Below are 24,057 nucleotides of genomic sequence, written 5' to 3' on the forward strand. Positions count from 1 at the left end.
AGGTCCGGAGTCCGTAACTGTGACGGTCACGAGAGTGATTTGTCCTTACGGATAGATCGAGAGGGCGGTTTGGGGTTCCGCCGACGGTGCTCGCATGCATTAGTCGTATCCCCGAAACCTTTACAACGCGAACAAAGCTCGTGGCATCCATGACGGTATAGGAATTGACGGTGAGGTAACAAAAAAACTCGTGGCATATCGGATGCGCATCCGATGACGGTAAAGAAATTGACGGTAAAGGATCTCGTGGCATATCGGATGCGCATCCGAAGACGGTAAGGGAATTGACGGTGAAGGATCTCGTGGCATATCGGATGCGCATCCGATGACGGTAAAGAAATTGACGGTAAAGGATCTCGTGGCATATCGGATGCGCATCCGAAGACGGTAAGGGAATTGACGGTGAAGGATCTCGTGGCGTATCGGATCCGAAGACGGTAAGGGAATTGACGGTGAAGGATCTCGTGGCATATCGGATGCGCATCCGAAGACGGTAAGGGAATTGACGGTGAAGGATCTCGTGGCATATCGGATCCGAAGATGGTAAGGGAATTGACGGTGAAGGATCTCGTGGCATATCGGATGCGCATCCGATGACGGTTTTATATACATATATATTATATAAATTTTAGTTTTACACTATTATGTAAGTGCAAGCTCTAGTGAGCTCACACAACTGTTTGACAGTCCTGGCTCCTCCATCGTGCTGACAACATGTCACAGCCAGGCAAAATAAGTCTTGGCTGCTCTGCCAAGTTGTCAACATGGCGAGAGAGATGAGGAAGTCACAGCCAGGCCGAATCAGTCCTGGCTGCTCCACCGTGTTGACAACATGATGAGAGTGATGAGACAGTCACAGCCAGGCCGCATCAATCTTCGCCGCACTGCCTAGTTGTTAATATGGCGAGAGAGATGAGACAGTCACAGCCAGGTCAAATCAGTCTCGGCTGCTCTTCCAAGTTGTCTACATGGTGAGAGAGATGAGACAGTCACAGCCAGGCCAAATCAGTCTTGGCTGCTCTGCCAAGTTGTCTACATGGTGAGAGAGATGAGACTGTCACAGCCAGGCCGAATCAGTCCTGGCTTCTCCACCGTGTTGACAACATGATCATGAGAGAGATGAGATAATCACAGCCACAGTACTTCGATCGTTTCTCCTCCGCACGTGCTAGGACGTGTCTGTCGGAGCAGACAGCTATCTCGATGATTAGGACCTCCTTTTCCTTCTGATCGAAGACGCCGAGCATGTCGGGGTGCCACTGTTTTATACTATAGCCGGGCCCGTGGGGGCTAGCGAGTCCCAGAGCAATCTCAGCATCTTTCCAGAGTACGAGTGGTCATTGGAACCGGCTTCTCGAGATCATATACCGATGGTATCCATCAACATGTGTCTCCTTGACTTCTGGTTCAACTGCTGATCATCACGTGGATGTTCTAACAATCCAGCATGTCCAGGGAGTTATCCAATACGATCTGAATCTCAATCTTTCGCAAGGAGACACTCTATGTAATATAACGACAGTACCGGTACCACTGCAGGTGCCTGCGATGGCTGCATGGGAGGATAGGTCATGTCCCATACATCAACAATCGGTGATTCTCAATTTGGTCACCATGGCATGCATGCATATCTTAGAATTAATTAACTATGTTGCATATATACATGGCTGTAATAGCTAAATAGTCAAAATTAGCAAAGATATGCACATGTCAGTGTGCTACGAGTATTAGGTCAGCAGGCGTTCGTCTATTACGCGATCACGACTACTTCAAATACCTTGAGCAGAGAAACGAAAGTTTGATACCTAACTAATTTCTGAAAGATCAATAATTTGGTTTTGCTAATGTGCCTTCACTAATATGTTCTTTCGTTTTCATCTCAAGAAATATCAACCTGAAAGTGATCTTGATTTTATCGATATATACCTCTTACACTAATTAATATTCTAATGTAAGAGTTTTTTAAATATATTTGTCATAACAATTTTACAATACCCAAAATATGGGTCATACCAGCAGACCACAGGCCTAGTCTACATATTGGCCCCTAATATAAATCAGATACTTGGTCCTAGTGGTCAATTGGACAACTTACCACTCGGAAGAGATTGTCCCCATGTTTATTAGAAATGTCTTTAGGACCGACTGACTGATGAGACTGTCCATATGATTATTGGAGATGTCTCTTGGACAAATTTCTCTTCGAGTAATTTCTAATTGAGGAGCCAGCACAATTAAATACTCCATTGGCATGTGTGATGTTATCATCAGTATCTTTGTCACAATTCTGTATCCACTTTCATCTCGGTTGTGTTGGCATTTGTTTCAGGTATCGCACATTCCCAGAAACCCAATGTTCTGTTGATTGTTGTGGATGATTTGAGACCAGCTATTGGCTGCTACGGCTGAAAATCAAACAACGAATTTGAGGGCTTCTTTCCAAAATTACACTGTAGACAAATTGATCAAGTAAAGTATTTTTATGTAGATATTGACGTCATTTTGGTGGCACGTTTAAGATGACTGTGGTCCCAAGTAGTACTCAAGTTGTACTTAAAGCGTTGTCAGGTAGATATTGTGTACTGCCAGTCTCGTGAGATCAGATAACCAGCTGGCAGAGGTTGGTTGTTCCATCGTCCGTCCTTGTGAGATGATTACCACGGTACAACAAAATCAGCTGTCTTGTCTCACCCATGTAGAACGCAAGTGTAATGTTGTCGTGTACAGCTAAAGGACCCTTTGAAGGTTGTGTCAAGGTCTTCGCAACTTGCCCAGTTAACCAGCTGGAAGAGGTTGGTTGTAGTCCTGTCGTCTCCAAAGTTTATTAGTGGTAACCTTGGTATAATGTTTGTTTATTAGTGGTAACCTTGGTATAATGTTTAAGTTGTGTCAAGGTCTTCCCAACCTGACCAGATAACCAGATGGCAGAGGGTAGTTGTTTCAGAGTTTTTAGGTTGTGTCAAGGCCTTCACAATCTGAATAGATAAGCAGCTGGCAGAGGTTGATTGTTTCGACATCCCACAGACAAAAAGATATTGGGATTTCACCAATCGCAATTGCAGTTGCCTGTACCAAGACAGAAGACGATAGTGCCATGGCCTTCATGATTTTGCTTGGGTTGGGGAGCTCCTGCGTTCAACATGATGAGCATGGTAAATCTGATATCGTAAGGCCGCGATGACTACAAGAGTAGAAGATAGACTTTGCCCAGGATCACACTCTTGATGGCCGACGAAAGACCAGTGACCTGCCAACAATCATACAGCAGAAGACCAAACGATTCCTTCTTTGTAGATTTGACAACCTTCCTCTGCCCAACAAAAAGTCTCAGGGAGCGAAACAACTTCGATTTGGATCGAAATGTCTGGGACGAAAAGGTTAGGGGCCGAAACGACCGCAATTCGTTGCCCCAAAGCGGCCATATTGGTTACTTTTGAGAGATTTGTAGGAGATTTTGTGCTAAATATTCACTGTTTATGACCTTAGACCACTTCTTTCTTCTCGCTGTAGGAATCCTAGACGTAGCTTAGATGAAGCTACATCTGTAGACTTTACAATATCTGTGATTTACCAATCGGGACCGTTGCAATGGCCACAGACTCGAAGAAGAAAAAATTCAAGGCTGTCCCTCAAAAGGTGAAACTGTTTCGGCCGAATGACCACATGTCTGTTGGCATCAGTGTGTTTATGTGGGGAGTAAATCATTCGGTAAGTTGGCTCATTAACACTCGTAGATATGTCCATTTGCTGATTTTCATGATCATAGCAAAATAGCCTTGGTTTTTTTGGGTCGCCCTAGTATATAGGCACATTTGATAGTTTGTCTGCCGTGATGACTACCTCACCAATAATAATAGGCCTATGTCAGTATGTGATGTCTTCTCTGTCTGGGACTGCATCATGTGCACATCAGATTATATAGATAACCGTACAATACAACATAACCGGTTACGTTTTGACTTGTAATTTTCACCAAAAGGGTTTCAAAGTAGGGAGAAGGCCCGAGCTGTGAGTGGGGTTCGGTTGGTAGACAGGCATAACGCTCTACCTATGTAACCCACTGGGCACACCCTTTTATAAATAGGCCTAGTGATAAAATGCTCACCCTTACCTTAACAGTCGCGGGGCGGGGCTAGGGGGAATCAGTACATTATACCTGCCGCGTGCGTATTTAGTTGACTAAACGGAGCGATTATACCCGTGCCCTAGTATCACTAAATCACGAATCCATCTACCGACCATATGTGACCCGCTCTACCAAAACTAGGCGCTTGTCACATCTGAACTTGACAGGTTGATACGGACTTGTTGTTCATTTCCCTATTGTAGACCTTTTGTGAAATGTGACCAAATCAGTTTGTAATAGATTTCACAAAAGGTCTACAATATAATAGGGAAATGAACAACAAGTCCGTATCAACCTGTCAAGTTCAGATGCGACAAGCGCCTAGTTTTGGTAGAGCGAGTCACATATTGGAAATAACAGCAGGCGATGTTGTGTGGTAAACCATGTCAGACATTCACATGTCATGTGAACATTCCTTGCTCAGTCTCGCACAATGACATTTCAGATATCATTATCATATTGTGCTTCATTGCCAATCAACTGAACTAACATTTGACATGCATCCACAGGATTCTAAATAAATTAGAATCTAAAAGTGACTAAAATGTTCTGATATGTTTTGGAGTGTGCCAAGGTCACTGACGGTGATCCTTGTTTTTCAGGTAGCCTACTGTCATAACTGTTTTCTCTTTTGAGTGAAGCTGACAAGCTGTAATGAATTAAGAGTTCTTTGGTATCTCTGGTAAACCCATAGCCAGTGATCAATTTGGCTCTGTCCCAATCAGCGCCTTGTCGTTAAGCTCTGATTGTTTTCATTTGTTGGGCAACAAAATGAATAGGCAATTTTGAAACTGGACTTTCAGCAAATGTAAAAAGTGATGCTGATGGTTAAAGGATAACAGAATGGGGATCTTAAAGATTTCACATATGACTGGACGAGCTTTGGTCATGTAGAGGGTGTGTACAATGCAGGCCTACATTGACATACTGAGTGTTTGCACTTACAAGCCTGTAGTTGATTCACTCATTCAGTCGGCTGTCATATGCTGCCTTTATATTAGGCCAACATGGTCATAAAACCAATCTGTTGGTTATGATTAGTTGGTGATCATTTGAGTACTTGTGCACTCTATATTTTCACTGGCAGAGACTGACATGACAAAGCCTTTGTCAAAGCTGTCAGGAATCAGTCCACGCCTTGCTGTTGACTAGTCTTTCTGTGGGTCAGCACAGTGCTGGATCAATGCTGTCCAATCAGTGGATCAACGGTGCCCAACCAATTGTATTGACGTTTCTAGAGCAGGAATAGATTTCTGGTAACAATAGACCCGCCTGATCTTTTGTGACTGGTGAAGTTGAGGGTGCTAGGATTAAGCATTAGGCATTACATTCTCTAAAAAAATTAGTTTCAAGGAGACAGAGTGAGTCAATTGTGGCCTGTAATTGGTGTGTATTCCATATGCACTGTATGCACTGTGGTCTACTCTATTGTACTCTAAGCAATGACTCTAATCAATCGAGCAGATGTGACAAGTGAACCAGTACATCTTGTATTTATGTTATACATGACCCCATCAGTTCAACTTCAGCGACATAACAAGTGTGTCTTGCATTACAAGACCGTCACCAAATTTGTCCTATTTCGCAATACAATGTAGGACTATGAAACAAAAAACCACCTTCCTTCCTGGTATGACAAGCTTGCAATGAGGACATTGACACCTTGCCAGTCAGAAAGTACTTTCTTCACTATTACTAATGTATACTGATCGAAGAGCTTTGTACCATCATCCCTAATGCTAGAGGATGCTTTGTACCATCATCCCTAACACTAGAGGATGCTTTGTACCATCATCCCTAACGCTAGAGGATGCTTTGTACCATCATCCCTAATGCTAGAGGATGCTTTGTACCATCATCCCTAACACTAGAGGATGCTTTGTACCATCATCCCTAACGCTAGAGGATGCTTTGTACCATCATCCCTAATGCTAGAGGATGCTTTGTACCATCATCCCTAACGCTAGAGGATGCTTTGTACCATCATCCCTAACGCTAGAGGATGCTTTGTACCATCATCCCTAACGCTAGAGGATGCTCTGCATTGGATTTGTTTACTATGAAACAACTCATACCAAACGCTACAGAAAGAGAAATCAATGTGTATGTACTGTATGTGTGGGTAAACATATCCAAGGCTAGGATTTCAGAATGAAAATATGCAAGATGTGCATACTTTTGCTGCCTGGGGGTTGGGTGTGGTTGGTTTAGGTCACGCAATGAGAGAGTGTTGATGTTGATTTTGAATAGGAAGATGTCAAGGTATGGCAGGTCGAATCAAAAGTCAAAGAAAATGCTGAGATTTCATTATAAAGTACATGTTTGCCTGAAAGTGTAGCATACAAGTTAGCATGGAGGAAATACAATCACTCCTAATTATTGCCAACATTCAGGCATGTTGGCCTTTTAAAAGTCTTTGGCATATTAGGTCAATCATTTCCTCTCTCCTCAACTCATTAGGCAAGGCAACCATTAAGTGGTGTGATCAGGTTGCAATTGGCAGATGAGATAGGAAGCCAATGAAATGCCTGGCTTTAAATGTAAACATGTGTGATGATACTGGTCGAGTATTACTATCATGGCAAGGTCCTGGCCTAGAGCACTTCAGTCTGACTGGTAATACATCACTATCATGGCAAGGTCCTAGCGTGTCTGGCAGTGGTTATAGTGATATGTTGAGTGTCACTGATATTGTCCCTGGATTGTTGATCACTGCCTGGACACCAACCCTAATGACTGGAGCTCTAAGTGGTGGAGTTCTAATTTCATTTGGAATGAGCAAGGGCTTCCGCAGGTGTCCTCTCTCTCTCTCTCTCTCTCTCGTATACAATTTGTAATTACTCACTGTTTCTCTCTCAAATTAAGGCTAAAATCAATTAGTGGCATTTAGCGTGTCTCTCATGACCATAACGATTCAGGGCGTTTGATGAGAGCTAGCATCCGTTGTGATCGTATCTGTTGGGTATGTAAAGCTGTGTGCTATAGTAGACTGGTTTGAAAGAGTGGACTCATCCCCCCTGCCTCTCCCCACTCACTGACACAAGACAAACGTAACAATAACATGTGGTTTGTATTTCTTATCATTTCAGATTCAAGAGTTGAGTCATGTGAACTTGCCAGTGATGTTGATGCCAGATGACTTCAAAGCTTACAGCAAAACAAGAGTTGATAATCATTTGTTCAATAAGTAAGTGTTACCACTCGTCCACTGTGCTCCACAATTCACACCAGTTTGCTTGATGGCAAAAAGGCGTTTATGCCATTGGTATAGGCCCTTCTGCTCAATTTTCCACCTCGGTTTTGAGCACCCTTGCTGTGGTAGGTGAGACAGCCAATGCCGTCAAGTTTGCTGTCATTTTGTGTGGCGTCTTATAGAATCGATTCCGTCACGTGCGTGCTGGTGTATGTTTGTGGATGTTTTCTTGTGGTTACTTGGCAGAAACTGTGCTTGCTTTGTGCAAAGATGGTCAGTGAATTAGTTGGAATGATTGATACTATCATGGATATCTATTAGACTTAGATAACAAGTTTGTCCTCAATCGGTGCTGCTCAGCTCACAAATTCCCTCCCATGCTCATTTCACAAAGGCAAAGTTGACGTTTCCTAACTTGAAGTTGATGACTCATACATTGTCATATGTTTTTATAATCTCCTCAATGAGGCGCTTTATGACTGGTTAATGGCCAGTGTTAGTTGTTCAATACAGATCATCCAGCCCATGCTATGCCCATGTCAATTTCATCAACAAAATGTTGTGTATTTTATGTATCAGACCGTCTATTACTGCTCCCATGTTGGTGTACATTTCAAGGGAGTACACTTGTAAACCATGGGAGTGGGGACAGATTAAGGCACACAACATTGATTTTGTTACTGGGTTAATTTGGGAGCTAGATCCTGACTGTTGAATGTAATGGGTTGCTAAATTAGTTCTGTCAAGAAATATTATGATATGATGCTATTGCTATGCGATAAAGACCTGCTTAGGCCCAGCTTATACTGATAGCTCAATGTTATATACATATTTCACAACAACTGGTTGTCCATTGCATTAGGATGTGACCCTGATTGGTGGAGGTCTTCATCCCAAGTGCTGACAGCTGATCAGTCGATTCTAAATGTGTGGAGACTGATTTTGCCTGCAGTTCCTGTATAATGATCAACTGTGTAAGGTTTTGTTTCATCCGAGCTACGTCCTTACACGATGCGTTTGATTGGTGTATGATTTCAACCTGACGATGTATTAGCGTATATATAAGATGTTGGTTGCCATAGCGACTGCATCCATTCTGGCTAATCAGGTGACAGCAATGTAAATGGCAGGCAAACGTCTCTGAGATAAGGAGGAAGTATCAGTTCACTCATAATATCATCACTATTGTTAGCGATGAGAAAAATTAATAATAGGAAGGATATTTTATCCCGAGGTGAATTCTCCTGTATTGATGTGGTGCATTGCTTATCGAGAAAAGCTGTGGTATAATGACCATACGAATATTGACGAGAGGACCCCTTATTCTCAATGTGCAGCCCCTCCATCTTCCTGTGATCTGTCTGTTCTTTTCTGCCTTCCAACCTGAGTGCTGGAGACCATCATGTTTGTAGGAATACCTTCATGCCACACCAAGAGAAACTATTCACACCACATTGAGTTCTTCCGAGATCCTTCGAAAGATATCATAAATGCAGTTTTCTATCCGGGATACTTTCCCTAGGTTTTCATAAATTCAGTTGTTTGTGCATTTTATTTTTCAGAGAGAACATGCCGAGTCACTTCAAAGTCAAGGAATACTGTCCAGTTGTGTTTCGGAATCTGAGAGAGCGATTTGGTATCGATGACATTGACTACAGTGTAAGTAAAGTGGGGGTCAGATTGTGTAACTTTGAAGAGAATGATAAGGGGGACTGAGATGGGGTGTGTGGAACATTGAGGCTGGCAGGAGGCTGGACTCAGAGCAGAAGCAGGTTGAGAAAGGTCGACCAACAGCAGCAGGTGATCAGACTGACATCGTAACATGGCATGGTAGCTTTGCCCTCAATTCTTCACCAATTACCTAATTCTGCTAAGGTTGTATCTGTCAGCCATGTCAACTAGTGACTTGACCTGAGTTGATTTGATGATGAACTAAATGATACAACTCAAAGGAGCTTATAGAAACCCAATGTTCATGAGATTGAGTAAGTGTTGCCTGAACCAATCGGTTTCCTTGTTACAGAATTCCCTGACCAAGAAGCCGCCACAGCCCCTGGATTCACCGGGTCGGAGCGGCTCAAAGTTTTTCCTCTCGTACGACAAACAATACTTAATCAAGACGTTGGTCAGTGAGGAGGTGGAGCAGATGCATCATATATTGAAGGAGTATCACTGTGTGAGTAGCAACCATAGGCACGCTGATCACTTTGGTAGCCTTGGAGAAAGTGGCCATTTCAGTTTGAGAACAAGTAGTGACTGTCACATGTCAAAAATGTCTTTAAAGCCTAGAACATGGCCCAGGACCCTCAGATGAAACTGTTTGAGACTTGAGAAAGGGTGTTGCTGGTTTGTTGCCATTTTCTGCCCACCTCAGTTCGATCAAGGAATCCAAGCTGGAGTCGTGCCTGATGCCATAAAGAAGGTGACATAACTATCAGCTTTGATCTTCCATTCAACGGCCAACTCGTCTTTTTCAGTATGTGGTGGAGCGTCACGCGGTCACCCTTCTACCACATTACCTGGGCATGTACCGGTACACCGTCAACGACCAGGAACACTACATGCTCGTCATGAGGAACGTGTTCAGTCCACGCTTAATGATTCATAAAAAATATGACCTCAAGGTAGGTAGAAAACGTGGAATGACGAGGTAACCGGCTCACTGACTTCATTTCAGCTGCATTCAGTTCTTATCCAATTATGATCCAGGTTTGGTATTAAAAACGAATGCATTCCTGTTTAAAGTTTGGCCTTTCCTGAACATCTTCCCGATTTTAGTCCAACCTTAAAACAGTCTGCTGCTTTGTTGAGGTTTGGTGTAAAAAGTGGAAGCAACACCCTGGTTGACTCCTTCCTACATTTCACATCTAGCTTGTTACTACTGCCATCTGGTGGCTGTATGGTGAACTGAAAGCTTTGCTCATCCTGTGTGGTGGAGATAAAATCGCTGGATGTCATGGAGCCAATTTCAACATACTAGTAGCAGAAGTATATGATGAAGGTGCTAATACCCCGTTTATACCATTTTGTTGCATGTCCCCTTCTGGTACCTTAAACTTCGGGGGTCAGCTATTGGTGGACTTTCTTCACATTGTAACGGCTGCTTTTATTATTTTGATCGTTTACTAGGGTGTAGGAAACGGCGTCAAAAATCAGAGCGATAGAGAAAAACCTAAAAAACGGTTATCGTGGGTAAATATTGCTGTGGCCTGGAGATGCACTCCAGGTGCCTCACCAGCGGTCGAATGGAACTCATGTCACTAAATATACCGGTGCAGACATTTGCTGAGTTGACATTTAAGGCTTGACGTCGTGACGCATGTTGTGTACCATACAGTAAGGCTTGACGTCATGACGCATGTTGTGTACCATACAGTAAGGCTTGACGTCATGACGCATGTTGTGTACCATACAGCGCACAGTCTTATGCCAGTAGATCACCCATCTTGCACCTCGATACTTCATGACCGGAGTTCCATGCTGCCGCCATCATTTGCTTCTATATTAGGTCTGTCGCCACAGCTATTTGCATAACGTGGGGGTGCTCCTTACCACGATTCTTGGTGTTATTCTATCTCTGGGTGAAGAGGAGCAGATATTTTGCCATACTAGGCATGGTCAGAAACCCCAAAATCGTATTTTTTGCTCTTTAAAACAGATTTTTTTATTCCATTTCCATTTAAAAAATCTAAATTTGTCAGAGCTGAAGAAGCAAGGTGTCCCTTCAGAACCAAACCATTGGCTGCAGTGAAACGTTGGGGCAGTCTTATGGTAAAACTCAATTTATATATAGCTTTGGAAGTCTGCTGTTTAATCTCACCTACAGGTACTGATAATGCCTAGAAACGAGGTTTGTGTGTCTTTGTGTAAACCGTATGGGAACGTCTTTGCATAAGGTTTGGTGACTGTAGACCCTGTTATGTTTGTGAGCCTGAAAGTGAATCCCATCGTTCTCTTTATGTTTGTTGGTAGAGTTGGAGATAAAGTGCTCCTTGATATATAAATGATAAACTGACTTGCTAAGCTTGCCCTGTGATTGTGAAAGATAATGAGATCGTCACCTGACCAGTCCGCGTCAGAAGGTGAAGTTCTCCTTTGGAAATAGTGACAATGTCAGGCTCACAGAAGTAACTGAGTAGACAGTGTATGGCACTCGGGCATGTCAGCTACCATGCTGTGATTTCAACAATGTCAGGCTCACAGAAGTAACTGAGTAGACAGTGTATGGCACCTAGGCATGTCAGCTACCATGCTGTGATTTCAACAATGTCAGGCTCACAGAAGTAACTGAGTAGACAGTGTATGGCACCTAGGCATGTCAGCTACCATGCTGTGATTTCAACAATGTCAGGCTCACAGAAGTAACTGAGTAGACAGTGTATGGCACTCAGGCATGTCAGCTACCATGCTGTGATTTCAACAATGTCAGGCTCACAGAAGTAACTGAGTAGACAGTGTATGGCACCTAGGCATGTCAGCTACCATGCTGTGATTTCAACAATGTCAGGCTCACAGAAGTAACTGAGTAGACAGTGTATGGCACCTAGGCATGTCAGCTACCATGCTGTGATTTCAACAATGTCAGGCTCACAGAAGTAACTGAGTAGACAGTGTATGGCACCTAGGCATGTCAGCTACCATGCTGTGATTTCAACAATGTCAGGCTCACAGAAGTAACTGAGTAGACAGTGTATGGCACTCAGGCATGTCAGCTACCATGCTGTGATTTCAACAATGTCAGGCTCACAGAAGTAACTGAGTAGACAGTGTATGGCACTCGGGCATGTCAGCTACCATGCTGTGATTTCAAATATGACGCCATTTTTCTCTTCAGGGTTCAGTAACTAGGAATCCAGTCAATCACTCAGTAAGAATCCCCACATTCACTTGTTGTTTTTAGCGCCGTTCGACACTTCTCCTTTCACTGATGACGATAACGTTAAAAGTTGTATTGATTAACCCCCTCTTTCATGACAGCGTTTTTGCAATGTCATCAGTGTGCTCCCTCTTCTCTTCATTAACCAGAATTAGTCGCAGACGACGCAAGGATTCTCCAACTCTGTCTCCACAGGTGTAGCATTGTAGTTTCCAAAGATTTCTCAAGTATTTGACTTACTATGACTCCCATTCAACTTTGAAGGACTATTGAAGTTAACTGGATGAGAACTGCTGAATGACTGTCCCAACAACTGTCCGACATATGGGTCAAGTTTTGATATTGCCAACATCACATCATTTTGACACAAACAGCGTATCTGGCAAGAAGAGGATTAGTTATATAAAACACTGGATACCATTGACCTATGTCATTATGTCCAGAATACTTGTAGTTGATAAGTCTGCCATGTCCTCGACTCATATTCTACTGTAGTCCTTACCCAGTAATGCAGTATCATCAACTCTCGGCAAGTATATGGCGGGACGACTAAGAGTTACAACATAAAGTGATTCTTATGAGTAGTTCTCCTGTGGGACGTATTCTGTGTGTCCTTCCTTGTTTTGTGGTGAGTTCTCTCTTGGTCAGTGATCTCTAGTTCAAGAGAGTGATCTATGTTAAGGTTGGAGGGGGGGGGGGGGGGTGCTTTGCTTGCCTGTAGCCAGGAGTAGGTGGTCACTGAGACTGCTAGGGTTGAGTCAGAGATGGCTCCTCTACGCAGTCTTTCGTGGGCGTTGAAAGCGTGAATGGTGCTAGGAGAGTAGACTACATGTAGTCAAACTCTAGTGTGTGTGTCTAATGCCTGTCTCTATTGACTGGACATAATGGTCAAGCTGAGAACTTGTAGTCAAACTCTAGTGTGTGTGTCTAATGCCTGTCTCTATTGACTGCACATAATGGTCAAGCTGAGAACTTGTAGTCAAACTCTAGTGTGTGTGTCTAATGCCTGTCTCTATTGACTGGACATAATGGTCAAGCTGAGAGCTTGTAGTCAAACTCTAGTGTGTGTGTGTCTAATGCCTGTCTCTATTGACTGGACATAATGGTCAAGCTGAGAACTTGTAGTCAAACTCTAGTGTGTGTGTGTCTAATGCCTGTCTCTATTGACTGCACATAATGGTCAAGCTGAGAACTTGTAGTCAAACTCTAGTGTGTGTGTCTAATGCCTGTCTCTATTGACTGCACATAATGGTCAAGCTGAGAACTTGTAGTCAAACTCTAGTGTGTGTGTCTAATGCCTGTCTCTATTGACTGGACATAATGGTCAAGCTGAGAGCTTGTAGTCAAACTCTAGTGTGTGTGTGTCTAATGTCTGTCTCTATTGTCTTCTCATAAAGGCCAAGCTGAGAGCTTAACACCTTGTAACCATTCACTTGTTTGGAATGGGCTGAGGGTTCACTGAAAAGAAAATGACAATGTCTGAAAGGTTATTAGTAGTTGCTAGGTGAAGTCAAGTGGAGAGGGCATGAACACAGTCCAGTATGGGGTTGGTCTGAAGCTGCTAGGTGAAGTCAAGTGGAGAGGGCATGAACACAGTCCAGTATGGGGTTGGTCTGAAGCTGCTAGGTGAAGTCAAGTGGAGAGGGCATGAACACAGTCCAGTATGGGGTTGGTCTGAAGCTGCTAGGTGAAGTCAAGTGGAGAGGGCATGAACACAGTCCAGTATGAGGTTGGTCTGAAGCTGCTAGGTGAAGTCAAGTGGAGAGGGCATGAACACAGTCCAGTATGGGGTTGGTCTGAAGCTGCTAGGTGAAGTCAAGTGGAGAGGGCATGAACACAGTCCAGTATGGGGTTGGTGTGAAGCTGCTAGGTGAAGTCAAGTGGAGAGGGCATGAACACAGTCCAGTATGGGGTTGGTCTGAAGCTGCTAGGTGAAGTCAAGTGGAGAGGGCATGAACACAGTCCAGTATGGGGTTGGTCTGAAGCTGCTAGGTGAAGTCAAGTGGAGAGGGCATGAACACAGTCCAGTATGGGGTTGGTCTGAAGCTGCTAGGTGAAGTCAAGTGGAGAGGGCATGAACACAGTCCAGTATGGGGTTGGTCTGAAGCACTGCTGGATGATGACTGTGTATGGTGTGAGACAATGTGTGTGTAGATTGCAGGATCAGACTATCATGTTAGATTTTCATTATGAATCATTGGTGGGTTTTGTACCAAATAATCATTTTCGTTGCACGATAATGTTAGGAATATATCAAGAGGTTTTCTTTAGTTCTATGTCATGTTCCTCTGTGTTTACTTTAGGTTCTTTAGGCTAAGAGAAAACTGGGTGATTTGATTATTGACGTAAAGCGTCAGGTCTTATGACTGTGACTGGCCATGACACTTCCTCAACTATCAATTATCATTAGTATCAAGCTGGTTTTACATGTTAAAAGTCACTTTCAAAGGTTTTCCACATAAAAAGCCATGATTCAAAGTTAATTCCATGATTTCTATAGGTTTTCCATGTAAAAGTGATGATTTGTGTGGGTTTGCATAAAAAGTGATGATTTCTACAGGATGCGTATGTGTCTTGCTCTATTCTAGGGGTCAACCGTAGATAGACAAGCCAGCGATAAGGAAAAGGTAACACACCAATGCAGTTGCATCTTTTACCACCAGGAGGCATTCATTTCATCATGTTGTCTATGACCTTGACCTTGTCTTGATGTTGTGACCCTGAGTGTTTTCAAGTTAGTTCAGAGCATGCGAGTTCAGTTATAAGATTCTCACTGATGTTGTTTTTCTTTATACTTTTGAAGCTTTTACTTTGATTTATATAATGAAGTTGAGAAATTGGACATTGAAGCCATTCTTCAGAACTTAAAGGGAACTAAATGTAAACCAATGGGAGTTTCTAAACTATAGCTTGCTATTAATGAACAGAATGACCCATACCGGTATTCACTGCTCTCTCCAGTTTCTCTCAAGCAAGCACACCTCACTACCTCAGTTTCTCAGCCCGTTGAGATCATGACATACTGCCAGACTGACGTCGGCAAACTCATTGGTTGGCAGTAGGGACCACCATTTTGGCTAGAACTTGAGAACTCCTTCAAAATGAAGTGAATGGAAGTTCCAAGGGTGGGAGTGTGTTCTTTGTCTTTCAGAGAAAGGCCTCCCATGTTTTCAATTGGCTTTCACTTCATTTTGAAGGAGTTTTAATTGCTTTAGGATTTCCAGTTCTAACCAAAATGGTGGTGCGTGCCTCTGCCCACCGTTGCTGTACGAGTGTTCTCAATATCTCAATATCCACTCTCTTTTCACTCTCCTCCTCTCTTGACAGTGGAGCAATTAAAAAATAGATGTTGTAATTCAATCATTTGACTAAACTGAAAACATCCCAGGCATTGAATTATGTCCCAGAAAGAGTGCTTATGTTGTCCTGATTTCTCATACTGCTTTAGAAATCTCAGCCAGAATAAAGATCCCCACTTTCAGCAAGACTCTTGGCTAACCATTAAATCGTTACTCATCATGACCAGCCCAGGTGGTGTGGCACCCATGAGCACAACGACCCCACCCCATCAGTTTGATGAAGTGAATCCTTCTATTCTACTGACTGTAGCTTTAAATCACTAGAAAATCAACCGCAACTTCTAAAATTACAAACCAAAGTTTGCCAAAGTCTCTCTTGCACCGTTTGATATGCCATGTTCTGCTTCTGATGTGAACTTTCCAGTGATGGTGGTGCTTGCAAACTGTATTACCTGTTACGGACTTCATTGAAGCAGAATGGGATAACAGTCTGTGGAGAGACTTTTGCGTTCTTGCTTGGCCTGCCGTTTCTAACCTTAAATGCTCTGCAACTAAACAAATAGCATGACGTTTCTCAAACTCTTTATCCTAGAACTACTCACTATAGTTGGCTTTAGATGTTCACTTCCTGATGTCAAGGTCGGAATCACCGCTGGGAGGCAACATATGACAGCTTACTTAATCCATCATACCATAATGCATTAAGGCACTAAGAAAACCTTTACATGTGGTGAAAAAGGAGTGAATGTCAGGCGGCCTCCTTCTATGTTGACTGTAGACTTTCCTGCAGTCACCTTTCATGTTGGAGTGATTTGATACATAAGCATGGCTAGTCCAACCTAAGGCCAGTTGTCTACTCCAGATGATATTCTTGTATGAAGTTTGAATCCTCAGTAATCATTAGAACCTGACTCATGTTTGTTATCTTCCATAATGGTTCTGTCTGAGTGTTAGGCGACTCCTAGTTGTGTTGTGCTTGCCTCTGTCTGGCTGTCATGAATGTGGAATGTGCATGTGCACCGTGCCTTTGATGTAAATAATGCAAGAGCAATGACTGTTATTCCTAGTCTGCATGGTAGTGACACCTATGTGTGAACCTCATACAGTCAAGATACCTCTCCTTGCATGTCACAGAGGATGATTGTACCGCTGGAAGAGTCCTAGACTTTATGTTGGATTGTTGGTGATGCAGCCTTCCAAAGAGGGCGACCCCTCCCTATGTCATCTCACAGAATGCAGGAGAGCATATAGTGGTCGTCGGTGTTTGCTTCCATCTTGGCACTGCTGAATGTTGTGAACTGTTAGAGTTCATCAAGGCTTCTCAATGTTAGTTTATATAGGAGAGATTGCTTGCATCAGGCCCCTGCCCCATGTTCATGGTTCAGTCGCCTCTTTCCAAAGAACAGCAACTGTTTCATATGTATTTGAAGAGACTGTCCATTGTTACTAAAAGCTAAGCTTGAGGCCAGTGGATCATGCATGATCGGTCAAAACAGAAGTATTGTGCTTCTTCTCTGTGTTGCTTTCATTCGCTTGATCAACTTCTACTGTCAAAGGGACACTTGTTGACACACGACTCAAGTGAACCAGTTCTGGGCTTGACAAGTCTTGCAGCTATTCATGGTCAATTGGCAGACTGAAATCAATGCCAGTGCCAGAGGCCATTTCATTGCAAGGATGCCTTTTGGCTTATAATCACGCCTGGAACTTTATATCAAAAGTGGATGAGTCGACGAGGATCCCTTCGACAAACTCTCTTTCATTCCTTCCTCTCTGCTTCCCATTCCTTTTCCATTAACCCTTTCTGATGAAATGATGCATTCCTGGTCGTGACAACGAGAAAACCTGATGAAAAACAAACCACTGATTGTGTGATGATCTCCGTGTTCTGTATTTCTGCCCAGTTATAATTTGGCGTCTGTCGATATTGTGCGTAACAAGTTGACTCACTGCATTATTGTTGTGCTGTGGACGTCTCCCCTTCAAGTTATGAATAGACTACTCATTCTCATTACCGGCCCATTATGTAGTGATAGGCGTTTTTGAACATTTCTTGTTTTGCTTTACATTTTAATTTCAATTTCAATTTTCAATTGTTTTGTCTTAAAATATTTCACCCTATTGTGGTTCAGTACTGGGAGCAACAACAAATTAGGCAATTTTAGCACTTGAAAAAGTTCCTAATTTGTAAATAAGCAATGTTTATTGCTGCAACAGGATCATGTTTCTATGGGTGATCAATGGCTGCATCAGTGATGATTGATCCTCTCAGTAGTCAGGAAGTGGGGAGGTACCTAACTCGAAGTCAATTCCATGATCACTTTATAATGTTTCAACTAAAGGTCATTTCGTAGTAGAACTAAAATTTATTTTAGATTTTGATAATTGCGAGTTTAGCCGTAGATGTCACCTCGGGTTGTCTGTGAAGACTCGATGAGAGAAGAAGCTTTCTAACTTTCAAATGATAATAGACTGCACTAGAACGAGAAGCATTTGTGGACCAATCTTTGGTCAGACAGGGTTTACGTTGTCATGTGACCTGCCAATGAGTGAAGATTCCATACTTCATGTACTTCAGGCAGACAATTTGTAAGTCCAGTAATTCACATCAGATGTCTCTGCCATGAGCAGGCAGCCTGATGAGCCGTGCTCCCTGTACCGTTGGGTTGCCTGCAGTCTAACTGATGAGCCGTGCTCCCTGTACCGTTGGGTTGCCTGCAGTCTAACTGATGAGCCGTGCTCCCTGTACCGTTGGGTTGCCTGCAGTCTAACTGATGAGCCGTGCTCCCTGTACCGTTGGGTTGCAGTCAGAGGGCTACCTCCGTCTATGCCTCAATGGAAGGGGCTGTCCTTGATATCATTAATACGACGTTGTGTTAAACTTTATTTGACATCCAGCTTGATCTTTTGAAGTCTGCAAGACTAGTCCTTGTTGTAGCGTAATTATAATTCTGTGCTTGATTTGGCATGTGAGCTGTTGAAAAGGGAGAGGGTGATTTGTCCGAAGATGTGTAGCAAACGAGAGATCTTGTTGTGAATCACTGTTGCCATGGTGAGGCGTTGTAAACAACACACCGTCCTCCATGGCCGAGAGATGAATGGCACATCTCGTGCGGGCCGAGGACCACCAACAGGGAATGCATCATTTCTGGTCATCGTTTAGGCAGTTTCGATAACCACATTTTCCATAACTTCTGTTGTGTAATCTATTTACCAGTTTGCCGCACAAACTTCTCATGAGTCACCTCGCCCTCACAGCTATCGTTTCATTCTCACAAGGAACTGGTCACACCAAACACATGCCCGACAGCAATCACTCATTCCTGTTGAGATTTTGCCACTGGTTGCCAAGTCCTCAAACCAAACTCCACATACACCCAATGCCATCTAGTGTTTGGATGGAAACCAAAAATGGCCGCCCGCCCCCCAAAATGGTGCCTCCTTGAAGAAGGTTTGTGATGAAATGGTTTGGTGTGAGCGCTCCTTCAGTGTGTCCCTTTGACTGTTTCTCACGTTGTTCACAAACTGTAGAACTTAATAAAGCGTCCGCCGTGTAAGATTAGAAAAGGCCGAGATATTTATCTACCCATGGTCACTGCCAATGTAAGTGTCAGATGTCTTGTTTGGAAGAGCTTTCTTGTCACGGTGGGCCGGTCAAGTTATTCAGGTTATACCACAACCCAACCTCGAATGGATGAGTTATCATCCAGTGGCTTGAAATGACCATCTCTAAACACAGATCATGTATTGGCCTTTTCTCATATGACACGGTGGCCACTTATTGCATCTTCTAGAGTATTTCTAATCAAATAGCTCCTGTTTTGAGTTTTGCTGGCTGAGTTTTTGTTGCTTGTTAAAGCTTCTACCTGCTTATTAGATTGTTTTCCTTGATGTTTTACAAACCACCTCTAAGAATGCGGTAGTCAGCTGACAGCTTGCTACACTGAAAACATATGTTGGTGTCTAACAATTGATGTCATTCAGACATCTGTCCAACTTTATGTCACACCGGCAAATCGGCTCAACAAAAATTTAACAAAACTCTTACACAACGTAGATTTTATGTTTACTCAATGAACATTCTATGTTTGTAGCTCCAAAGTAAATTCATTGTTGGAGGCCGGACAGGACGTCAGATTTATGTTGGAGCAACAGAATTCAATGTTGGAATTTTTTCTCTCAAAAATTTCAAATAAAATAAAAATTTCAAAAAATGTTTTTTTTTGTTTTTCATGTAAATTTGAGATGTAAGTTTTTTTCAAAATAATCACAAAAAATCATCAAACAAAAATTCATCAAAAATTTATTTTTGTCAAAAACTCATTTTTATCAGAATTTTATCCATTTTGGAGAAAAAAAATTTCCCAACATAAAATTAATGTCTGAGCTACCAAGTAAAGTGATGCCAGATGATGCCGATTTCAACTGGATTTGTAATTGAGATTGATTTCTCATTTCAAAATGTCACCTTAAAACATTGATTAAGATTTCAAATCATCGTAAAGTGAGCCGTGTATTTTGGCTTAAGGATCATCACAACGTGTCAACATTAACAAGTGTTCTATTCTATCTTACAGGCAAAGGAACTGCCAACCTTCAAGGACAATGACTTCGTGAAAGACGGAGAGACCATTCATATAGGAGACCAAGCTAAGGAAGCACTGATTGAGACGTTATCGGCTGATGTGGAGGTGAGCATTGATTGAGCAATACTGGCTGCACGGCTCAGCTCAGGTGTCGCTGGGGCACCTCAATCCATCGCATCTTCTCAAATCTAAGGGCTGAGAACTAGCATCATCTCTATCACGGTTTGACCCTTTTCAACCAGTATAGATGTATTGATCATGATACACTGATGGCCGCCAGCAGGTGACTGACTCAGCTAGTCAGGTAGTGGCTCATAGTCAACACCAAGTGTGTGGGTGATAGACAAGACAGACATGCCTTTGGTGTGTTGATAGCTGCTCTGAATGTCTCCCTCGTTTCAGTTCTTATCCAAGCATAACCTGATGGACTACAGCCTGCTGATCGGTATCCACGACTGTGAGCAAGGAGAGGAAGGCGAGGAAGAAGACATTGACGATCCGGAAGATGAGAACGGTGTTGTGGAAGATGAGTCAGACAGTGTTGGTAGTGCTGGGGGTATCCCTACTCCACCAGACAGCCCCACAGCCTCTAATCCTCCTCCTTTTACAGGAGAAATTGACCCAAAAATAGAAATCTTTGGCATCCCAAGTAATGAGGGTGAGTGAATCTTAGTTTTCTTATGGTGGCTCTTGTAGGAGGACTTTAGGCAGGGGCGAGGCATCAGGGTGATGGTCTCTGTAGGCCCACCAGACCATCAAACGAGCCCTCAAGTGTATAATGGTAGCACTGAGATAGGTACTAGGGTTCATGGCTGCAATCTAACGTCAACTCAAGCAAAACACCTAGGCTCCTTCTTCTGACCAAATGTCTCTGAGAATTCACTCGCCCTGAAATGCCTGTTATATTTCATGCCTTGCCTTCTCATTTCCAGGTGCACCAAGAAAGGTTGTGTACTTCATGGCCCTCATAGACATCCTCACACATTACGGCGTGAAAAAACGGACGGCGCAGGCAGCAAAGACTGTGAAACACGGCGCAGGGGCAGAGATATCGACAGTGAAACCAGAACAGTATATGAGGAGATTCCTTGAATTTGTCACCAAAAATATCCAATAGTTGCTGGCACCACCTGTTGAGTGATTGAGGAATGAGGATGAATTTGACCGATGTGTGTACATGATAGGATCGGTGGGCATTCATGGAGGACATCTAGTTGCCTGTTCATCATTGAGTGGCTGCCGTTTGCCCAGTGGACACCATGAATGAACCTGGTAGAAGTGACAGTCTTTCCTGTTTCTACTAGGGTCAGGTTCAGCCAGTTGTTATGGTTGTTATCTTGGGAGATTCGTTGGTATGCTCACTGTCATAGCTCAACCAAGTCTTGCGTAAGTGGAACGTATAAGAAAACTGTTTCGTTCCTGATGTCCTCTTTCGACTGCATGCCAGTCTTGATGTGCACAGGTTGGTGAGTTGATCAGTCATTATCAACAATGGAATAAAGATTCGGTATCTATCTTGTAAACGTGTCGGACAGCTATTGAAGCCCATCCTTCCTGACGAATACTCTTGGGTGGGATGTCCTATAGCCTTGGGATTGAGGTTGGTCGAGCCATCCGTAAACATCCGGTCCTGATGTGATGCATAAAGGTTGGCTGATCCATCCGTAAACATCTGGTTATGATGTGATGAGACATGACGCCGTCTGCCGACACAGCCATTTTAATATGTTCCAAGACCGCGATTTTGTACCTAGACTAGGTTTGTAAGGTTTCTATATAAAGTCGATCTTTAACGTCTTGAAGCTTTGTTTGGTTAGTCAGGTGTAAACGTGTTGATTCAGCGTCTCATCATTCCTCAAGCAATGAACAGGGACTGTAAACCTTATCAGAATCACTTGGCACATTCACTCTCATGTGCACGTCGTTTAAAACCAGAGGATGGGAATCGGTCATCACGAGATGGAGGAGAGGTGAGGTTGCTTTCAAGTTGACTTTGATGTATACAGCTGTGGTTGATTGGTGTCAAAGTCAAGTTGTAAAACGTGATGGAGGTTTGACAATGTACAGATGGTGTTAGGCCTCGGTGTTACATTCAGCTGTATACCTGGTCATGATTCAAGGTATAACGAGTGGACATCACAAGAAGCTTGGTGTTCATTGGAGGTTTGACAATGTACAGATAGTGTTAGGCCTCGGTGTTGCATTCAGCTGTATACCTGGTCCATGATTCAAGGTATAACGAGTGGACATCACAAGAATCTTGGTGTTCATTGGAGGTTTGACAATGTACAGATGGTGTTAGGCCTCGGTGTTACATTCAGCTGTATACCTGGTCATGATTCAAGGTATAACGAGTGGACATCACAAGAATCTTGGTGTTCATTGGAGGTTTGACAATGTACAGATGGTGTTAGGCCTCGGTGTTACATTCAGCTGTATACCTGGTCCATGATTCAAGGTATAACGAGTGGACATCACAAGAAGCTTGGTGTTCATTGCACGCTAAAATAGCTTAGATTATTGTCCCTTTAAGGGCCGGTTGCACCAAATGAGTTTGCAGCTGCTTCACGTTCATTCACAGGCACTTGATTCCTTTGCTTCCTTTAGTAATGGCATCAGTACCTGGTTTAACAATTGGCCTTGCTCCAGTGCCTGTGCGAATGTGTAACAGTTGTGAGTCCACTTGATGTTCTCACTTGTACTCTGGTGATTAATGTAGTTGCTTGGCAAGTAAAACAGTATCTGCTTCACGAGATCCCTGGCGCTGCAAACATGGACAACGAAATGCTACCTGATTGGGTATCGGTACGGCAAGTCAACTGTGTTTGAATTTGCTGTTTGGGAAGCAGTGATTGACGTCTCGGGTGCTGGGGTGGTTGTGTGTAGATGAATGCTGGCTAGTCAGGTGGACATTTGGGAGAGATGTTTGACGGTTGATCTCTGAACAGAGGCTTCCTGTTTAGTGGTCGTATCTTGTTGCCAAGGTGTTGTAGCCAAGCCTGCTTGTAGTAAATGGTGGCTCTTCTGCCCTAACCATGGCATTGCACAGTAGTATAGGTGAGAAAGGTCCCTGCTTGCTATGAAGTTGGTGTGTTGTATCCTATGTTTGACCATTCTCACACTATCTGCATTCTTTCCCTTAATTCCATTTTCTTTACAAATGCTACACCCTGGCTATGTTCAGAATGAGAGCTTCTCTCAATCTATAGTCTTGGGAGAAGTCTTTCACATGATTAAAGACAGATAGTCTGTGTGTTACAGTCCATGCTAGGTGTGTGTACTTACTTGTGTGCCCACTTCTTACTGTTGTGAGTGCATTGGTTGGGGGGGGGGGCTCTTTCTGTACCAATAGAACTGCCTTTACCAGTGTGGCAGCCTGTATTGACCAGTTGTTGACAGGGTACTATTGTGCTAATATCAGTGGCTGTTGTAGTTGAGGTTCAACCATGCCGCATGAATACGCCATCAAGCCTACTAGGGTTATATATCTACCAGGCTGTTTTATTCTGGTCATATTATGGGATGTTGTATTATTTTGTTTACTTATCATCGTACAACCTTAATGAAACATTTGAGTTGATAATCACTTTCAGTTTGGATGGATCTCCGTTTAAGGGTATTGTGACTTCATGTTTTCAGTGAAATGAATCGTTCTTGTAATCATGTTATGCGATGCCACAGTTTCAGCAGTGTCTGGTTGTACATGTTTATTTGGAGGGTGGATGAATGCAGCTGCCAAGGTGTTGTGGAGGTAGAGCGAGGTAAATCAGGATGAAGTAGATTGAGTCAAAACATTTGATGGGAACATCTTCCAGCTGAAACTCTGAACATTATGAGAGGCAAAACTTGGCTGTTGCTTTCCTTCTCGACCCCCTCTTCACCTACACTGAAGGGACTTACACAAGTCGTGTCAGCAAGACTTTATTAGCATTTAAAATTGGGAACCGGAAATTTGGGATTACGTTTTGTATTCTTGC

General features: G+C 43.1%; 1 protein-coding gene across 6 annotated transcripts; it reads left to right on the forward strand.

The window, feature by feature from the left end:
- The first annotated feature begins 3,392 nt into the window (after positions 1-3,392).
- On the forward strand, positions 3,393-24,027 carry LOC135500882 (phosphatidylinositol 5-phosphate 4-kinase type-2 alpha-like). Of its 6 annotated transcripts, none has more exons than XM_064792573.1 (10): positions 3,393-3,708; positions 7,216-7,313; positions 8,882-8,978; positions 9,343-9,495; positions 9,797-9,943; positions 10,449-10,511; positions 14,784-14,822; positions 20,072-20,185; positions 20,483-20,738; positions 21,013-24,027. In XM_064792573.1, exons 1-10 carry the CDS (start codon positions 3,589-3,591, stop codon positions 21,195-21,197), a joined length of 1,272 nt encoding a protein of 423 aa, XP_064648643.1. In that variant the 5' UTR covers positions 3,393-3,588; the 3' UTR covers positions 21,198-24,027. The 6 variants fall into 6 exon arrangements, with proteins under 6 accessions (XP_064648643.1, XP_064648644.1, XP_064648645.1 ...); XM_064792574.1 differs by lacking the exon at positions 10,449-10,511 and adding an exon at positions 12,154-12,186; XM_064792575.1 differs by lacking the exon at positions 14,784-14,822.
- The last annotated feature ends 30 nt before the right edge of the window (positions 24,028-24,057 follow it).

Source organism: Lineus longissimus, chromosome 16 (assembly GCF_910592395.1).
Source record: "Lineus longissimus chromosome 16, tnLinLong1.2, whole genome shotgun sequence".
Taxonomy (NCBI): Eukaryota; Metazoa; Nemertea; class Pilidiophora; order Heteronemertea; family Lineidae; genus Lineus; species Lineus longissimus.

Coding starts and splice junctions, on each gene's coding strand:
- LOC135500882 (XM_064792573.1), top strand. CDS start 3,589: ATGGCCACAGACTCGAAGAAGAAAAAATTCAAGGCTGTCCCTCAAAAG. Junction 9,496..9,796: donor TATTGAAGGAGTATCACTGT/GTGAGTAGCAAC, acceptor CGTCTTTTTCAG/TATGTGGTGGAGCGTCACGC. Junction 20,739..21,012: donor TGGCATCCCAAGTAATGAGG/GTGAGTGAATCT, acceptor TCTCATTTCCAG/GTGCACCAAGAAAGGTTGTG.